Raw genomic sequence first — 7,369 nt, forward strand, 5'->3', positions numbered from 1 at the left:
AAAATAAAATTTTTAATTAATTTTTCAATTTAACAATTGAACACAAACGCTAAACGCAAAAAACTATAATTTATTGCTTCTGATGAACGGGAGTTAAAATCCAGAATCATGTTTGTGTTTAGAGAAAAAAAAATTGCCAAATAAAAAATTATAGTGTTCAAAAAGATTGAACGAGCTTCTTGTGTTTCTAATGCTAAACCAAACACATCCTAAATATTTTAGTAATCTTATTTTTTTAAATTTATTGGTAAAGTTTAAAACTTTAGATATAATTTAATTTTAAAGTTTTAACATATGTAGTTGTTTCAAAACCACCTCTTTACTCTGAGCCAAAAAGCCAAATTTTATTCCAACGCGCCTTTTGGTTTCAATTTTTATCTCCTTTTTCAAAACTGCTCTGCCTCCTTATGGTTTACAGAGAGCCTTCACTCACCCACACTGCTCTCCTACCTGTGACCACCATCAATCTTCCGGGTCGCACTCCAGCCAACCTCCGCCCTTGCAACTCAGGCGACCTCTACCCTCTCTCGTTCTTCACGCTCACAGATTACAGAGCCCTAACTCGCTCACCTGCTCTGCCTTGTGGCCGCCGCGGCGCTACTGATCTTCCGGGTCGCACTCCAGCCAACCTCCGACCTCGCAACTCAGGCGACCACCACCCTCGTGGTTCGCGTTCACAGGTAATAGCTCTCACCCGCTCACACTGCTCTGCCTCGTGCATGTGGCCGCCTCCTCCGGTCTCGGACCTCGCACCGCCACCAGCCTCTAATCCTTGCCCCTTTGCGTCTTTGTGCGATCTCTGTCAAGTCCCAATTTTTTGTGAGTAGTGATGTGATTCTTGTTTGTTTCTTTGTCAATTTGCTTGTTAATGATGGTTCTCATTATCAGACTATGGCTTGGAGTTTTATCAATGGCCCTTTGGTCTTTCTAAGGATAAAATTAGAGTCCTATTAAAAAATTTAGGGTTTGTTCTTAACTCTTTGGATATGAATGATACTCTCTTCTGTTTTGCATCTATTGGATGTCTTTTATTTCATTCTTGTTTCTCCTTTTCTATCACCATCTTAGTCATTATTTCCATTCGTATATACATTCTTTTAAATCTTTCACCATTTAAATTCTTTTTCTTGTTTATATTTACACTTTTTGCAGTAACATTTCATTGTCTTCATTTTAGTATTCATCACAATTTTAGTCATTATTTGTTCATTCTAAAATTTTTCATATGTATGAAAGTTTAGCAAGGTCAAATTGGATTAATTAAATTTAGAATTATATATATGGAGTCTGAATGCTAATGGTTGAATAATTGGGGGAAAGATGGTAACATTAGCCGCATTAAGCCATAACCCAGGGCAATAGTGAAAAAACCCATAACAATCACAATGCATATCACAAAAATGGAAATACCCACAATTAAAATGATTATAATTGTGACAATATATTTACAGTCGTAACACAGCTACAATTTGAATTAGAATTGTGAATTTTATCAATGATGTCAGAATTCTGTTTGTTTAACAGTGAACACCATGTTTGAATCATGGGTTCAATGACACGCCTCACATTAATAAGCTTACTGTAAAATAGTTGTAATTCAAATGCATGGAGTAGATGTATATTGTGGTGTGGTGTAGTGTGGATCAAGATCATAGCAACAGGAAATATTCTTTTTTTTTTAATTAACTTTAATTACCATATAATTTTAGTATATTCAATTATTCATCATTTATTGTAATTTTGTTGCCAAATTAAGCTGAAGTAATCAACAATGTTAAACCAGACATATACTTATCATTTGTTATCTTACGGATTTTTAAAGTAGATCACTATTCATATCTTCTAAAGGTATGTGCACAATAAGACTTATATATACATGAATATATGAGTGTATAAATTAATATTATCTATGGAATCCAAATTCAAGAATTACTAATTTTCATTATTAGCTAGCATTATATTCTCTGAATGCTTAATTTCCATGTAGTCAATCGGCGCTCAATCCTCACCATGAATAGTACGAGGTAACTATTTCTTCCCTCTGTTTCTCTGTTCTTATGATAAGGGCTATTATTTTGGTTCCCTGGCTGTGAATCTGTTCTTGTGTTGCAGATGTGAAAATGAAAGTTTAAATTTTGGCATATTAAATTTAGGAATATGTTAGGATCCAATATTTTTACCGAAAAAAAAAAAACTAGAATTGACTTGTTGTGAATCTGTTCTTGTGAATCTATTCCTGTGTTGCAGATTGTGTATCATCAAGTTTAATTGTGCTTGCTCTGAAAATAATATATATCACAACATAACTTTCTCTCCAAATTCAACTATCTTCTTTTTTCTTTTTTTATTTTTCCCCCAATAACCGTTGGTGCTTGTATTACTATGCTAAAAATAAGAATATCTTCAAGTTAAATTTAAGTGTCAGCATTATTGTTTGCCATGTATGTAAGCTTGTAACTATAGTTTCTATGTGTATATATAAATCATGTGGGATAGAGAAAATAGAAAGAAAGAAATGGTGAATAGTTTGCTCTGAAATTAAAGAATCTTGTTTAACTAGTACTCATCTAGCATTTTGTATTTTGTTGTTTTGGGTTTAGAGTCAGTTAACCTTCTCTAATTTGATTGCATTTATTTTGTTTTGTGTCATGTGACAGAGCCTTGAGCAAATTGGTAACAGAGCAGAACGCCTTAGGGTTAAATCAGATATATATTTATATTCAAGTATTGATATTGAGGTGGAAATATGGATTTCCTCTGATTAATTTGGCTGCTAGCATTCTTCTTGCTATATTATTTTCTGTTTTATACATGGATTTTTATAGAAGTTATTGTCTGGGTCCTATTAAGCAATTATTTCATGTAATAGCCTTAACTTGCGAGAACTGTATGGTGAAGTCTAGATACTTGTATGCTTTTTTATCTTAATTTAGTTTTCAATATATATTGAAGAAAGCTCAGCTTTTTTCCCCTCATGCTATGGTTGTTGATTCAATACAAACTCTTGATCCTATTAACACTGTTAATAGTTTTCCTTCAACTCTATTAACACTTTTCTTTTTCTATCATTTGCCAATGTCTTTGAATTTAATATTTTGTTTTGATTTATGTATTCTCTAGTGGTTAGAGCAAAAGGTTAAGTTGAATGATGCTGAGCACAAGTTAAAAGATCAAGGACGTCAACTAAAGGTTCAACAGAAAAGAATTGGTTATACTAAAAAGACAATTCATGCTTTGTATAAAAAGTTGAATCTCCCGCTTCCTTCAACCTTGTCTGATCCTGCAGAAGATGAGCTTGGGACAGGCTCTAATGATGATGAGGATGATAACATAAGTGATTGATGTCAGGAGTATATGTTTTTTCTGATTTAGATTAAGGAATTTTTAGGTGAATTAGTTAGTACATTTTATTATATTCATGATATTTGACCTTTTTAAAGGCTTTCTTTGTTTTAGTTTAAGTATTTTTTTTTATTTTAATTTGATTACATTTATGGACAAAAGTATTTTAATAATAAATATTTTTTTAACTCTTTTATGGTAATTAACTTTTTTATGATTTTATTATATGTTTATAATTTCGATGATGTAATATGAAAAAAATGATTATGATGCTCTTAATATAAAAATTTTCGGACGAAATTTCAGACAAAATTTAAATTAGCAACAAGGCTTTTTGGGACAAAAAAATTTCGTCCCAATTTTGTTTGAAAAAAAAAATTTGTCTCTAATTTGTTCGAAATTTATTTCAATTTCGTCTCAAAATTCGTCCGAAAAAGCCCTATTTCTAGTAGTGGCACCATGCAACGAAGCCAACATTCAAATAACCATTTGAATGATTGAATATTTTCATTTTTCATCAGAGTACATCCAAGAAGTGTAGAATGACGACGATAATTCATACCAACAAAAGAACTAAAAATCAAATTATACCTGTTCTTGTATGGATACCTGGAGGGAGAGCTCAGTCTCTGGGAGTCGACGCCGAGCTATTATCTTCGGTGCCGACCTTTAAGCCTTATGATAATCCGAGCTTTACTCCAAGAGGGTGTCCAATCGCGTAGAGCTTTGAGCAAGAAACAGGGGGGAGTGTACCTGTAAAGGCACTCCGAAACTTAAGTTAGTATTGAGAATTCAATGTGTCTTTAGGATAGAATATCATACCTTTTTATAGGTGATAGTGTATAAATCGGTTATGTCCCTGCTTTATTTCCTGTATCAAAGAGCAATAATAAGGGTTTGGACGTTTCACTTTTGTGAAGCAGTCCGTTAAGCTGATTTGTAACGTTATTTTTTAATAAATGACATTGATTGCTGATTAGTAACTGTAACGCCGATTAATAACATAAATTGGCGAGTAATGACTGCAATGCCAAACTATAACACCAATTTTCTAGGTAATAATGTGAATAATGTCAAGTTATGAATGATAAAGCCGATTTATGATATTGGATTTGTAATGGCCGGACATTAGCCCCCAAGCTTGGCCTGGGAAAGTGTTTTAATGAAGCAGGTTGAGCTTTTAATGAAGCATAAATCGGCTATTTTGAGTAGGTGTATAATCTTGGCAGGTGAGTTAGGCTAGGAGCCCCCAGTTCAAGATGCTTAATTAAAATATTTTTTGGAAAAGATTAAATGATGGTAGAAGTGACTGTTTTTAATGAGGAGAGAGAATCAAGTAATGATGGCAATAAGTGTTTTGTCATTTCCAATGTCTGAAGGAGCAGTTTGATGTGATTAGTAGTGGGTGTAGTGGAGTTGAAAAGGTTATCTAACTCTTGGTTAGGTGTATTTGGAAAACCAAGGGGTGGGCTTTGTGGGTTAGTTTTGCTGTTTGAAAATAAAATTGGGTTTGAAGGTTTTGAAACAGAGGAAAAATGAGTAAAAGAGGTATGTAAAGTTTCTTTCTTTTGCCTTCTTTAAATTCAATTCTTGGCTCGTTGTCTGTTCCTCATCTTCTTCATTTCTGAATTCGAATGGGGTATGAGAGGGATACTGAAAGGGAGATAGATTGGTCTGATGACTGGGTAAATGAGGATGTGAAGGGTCGTGTTTCATTATTTTTGGATGTTGATGATGTTAGTGGTATAGACAAGGCTGGAGTAGTGAGGGCTGGGTCTGGAGTTCGTTTGGAGTTATTGCCATGTTCAGAAGATGATAGGGTTTACAAGAGAGGGGAAGGTTTTGAATATTTCTTTATGTATAGCTGCGTGTTGGAAGAGTTGAGGGTGAGGGTTCTGTTTAGTGATTTTGAGTGTCAAGTGCTAAAGTAGTTGAACTGCGCTCCATCCTAATTGCATCCTAATGGATGGGCGTTCCTACGTGCGTTTGAGATTCTCATGGAGTTTTTGGAAGAGATCCCATCAGTGGAGCTGTTTTTCTCCTTATTTCAGGCGAAAGGCGTGTGGAAAGGCGGATGGGTAAATCTTAATAGCTCGCCGAGGTTTGCCATATTTAAGCTATACAAGTCTTCTTTTAAGAATTTCAAGGAGATGTACATTAAGGTGAGCAACTCTGAGGCCGATTTTCCCTTTTATTTGGACGAAAATTTAGGGGAAAAGTTCCCTCTTTGGTGGTGTTCGGAGCCGCAGAATATTCTGGGGCCTGAAGTGATAACTCCAAGGGATGAGTGCCTAATTGAGTATTTGACTGAGGTTGTTGATCGGAAGGAGTTGATTTCAGTTTATGACCTGTTGCAGTGGGAGGAGAATAAAGATGCTATTATTGCTTACTTGGGTAAGGATTGTAAATTTGTTTTCTGTATCATGTTTGAAGTTTGAAATGTGTATTTGTTTTGCTTTCCAAGGGGTAAGTATCCAGGTGTTTCTGCTGTGAGTCTGAGAGCTCGGGTGAAGAGCAAGGGTTTTGATAAGGAAGGGTCTACGTCAAAGGCAGAAAAGATCGGTACTGGCGAGGTTGATCAGCCAAAGCCGAGGAGGAGGAAGGTTATTGTTAAGAAGAGGAAAGGTGACGTGGTCGATTTGTCCGACGTTTCTGATGATGAGAAGGATGAAGTGCCAATTGAAGAAGTTCGTAAGTTTTTTGATAATCAAAAGAGGTTGCATGGGGTTGCTGAACAGACTGATTCTTCGTCCTTATGGGGGAGGGATTACCCATACATGGTTATTACTAATGAGTGTTGTCAATCGTCGGCAGATATAACTCTGGCCGATGAGGTTGGTGATGTGGCCATTGATCAGTACATGCAGGTAATTTTGATTTTGGAGTGAAGGTTTTTGAATTTTTCTGTTTTTTTGGGATACTAATTTTTGAATTTTAGGTGGTTAGACTACGGCTGGCGAGTTTGGGGCATAGCCGTGAAAAAATACATCGGAAGTTTGTTGAGAAGAAGGAGGATCCGAGCTTTAGAGAGGAGTTGGCTATAAAGACTGCTAAGATCTCGGAGCTAGAGGTAAAGTTAGCTGAGGTTGAAAAGCATTTGAAAGATGTAAAGGATAGCTATGCCAAGGATGTTGAAGATTTAAAAAAGAAGGAAGCTAACTTATCTGCTCTGGGTGCCCGTATGATTGAGGTAACCACTCAATTGAAGGAGTTGGAGAAGAACAAGCAAGGAGAAATTCTTGATTCCTTCCTTGAAGGATTTGAGAGGGCATCTGTGCAGGCAAGATTCCTAGCTCCCGAGGTGGACTTTTCAGCAATGGATCCAGGGAAGGTAATTCAGGATGGTGTGATGGTCGAAGATGATGGTGCTACTGAGGAGGGAGATGAGAATGTTCAATAATGTTTTGGCTTGTTTTTTGTTGATAGTTTAATTTTGGTAAACTATTTTGCTTCTGTGGTGGGTTTATGACTGTTTATGTGTAGACAGTTTAGTTGGCTTTTGTTATTGTAGCTTACATTTTACTACTGTTTTCTGGAATAGGACAAACTTGGTTGTTTCTGTTTGCATGTTATGATGATAATATAATATTATTGCTGTATGATAAGTTGGTTTTTATCTGGTATTTGAGTTTGGGTTGAAGCCAGATTTTTTAGGTAAAATTTGTTGTAATGGTGAATTGCCATTAATTTTGATTGAAAAAAGATGAGTAGGCCGAGTTTGGGATGCCGATTCATAGGCATGATAATAACTGTATTGTGTTTTAGTGATTGGAAACGATTGTGAATAAGATCGGCTGTCGAAATTGGCTATGATAGTATCATAGTGTTGTGATTCTGACTAAGATCGAATATTTGATTGAGTAATTGGTAAATTCTGAATGACTGGGTTCCGAGTTAGATCAGTCATGTTTTAATGATCGGACTCCGAGTTAAATCGGATGTTTGAGTGAATGATTGAGTTCCGAGTTAGGTCGGATATTTGTCTGATTGAATGATCGGATTCCAAGTTAGATCGGGTATGTTGAAT

General features: G+C 35.5%; 1 protein-coding gene across 4 annotated transcripts; it reads left to right on the plus strand.

Annotated features, from left to right (window-relative positions):
• LOC107634687 lies at positions 324 to 3,508 on the plus strand. 4 transcript variants are annotated; one of them, XR_002363135.1, is made up of 4 exons: positions 324 to 819; positions 1,988 to 2,024; positions 2,658 to 3,021; positions 3,121 to 3,508. XR_002363135.1 is itself a non-coding variant. In XM_021124122.1 (4 exons), exons 1-4 carry the CDS (start codon positions 408 to 410, stop codon positions 3,125 to 3,127), a joined length of 537 nt encoding a protein of 178 aa, XP_020979781.1. In that variant the 5' UTR covers positions 324 to 407; the 3' UTR covers positions 3,128 to 3,508. The 4 variants fall into 4 exon arrangements, 3 of the variants coding, with proteins under 3 accessions (XP_020979781.1, XP_016193604.2, XP_020979782.1); XM_021124122.1 differs by having other exon boundaries at positions 2,658 to 2,738; XM_016338118.2 differs by having other exon boundaries at positions 2,658 to 3,508.

Source organism: Arachis ipaensis, chromosome B01, assembly GCF_000816755.2.
Source record: "Arachis ipaensis cultivar K30076 chromosome B01, Araip1.1, whole genome shotgun sequence".
NCBI lineage: Eukaryota > Viridiplantae > Streptophyta > Magnoliopsida > Fabales > Fabaceae > Arachis > Arachis ipaensis.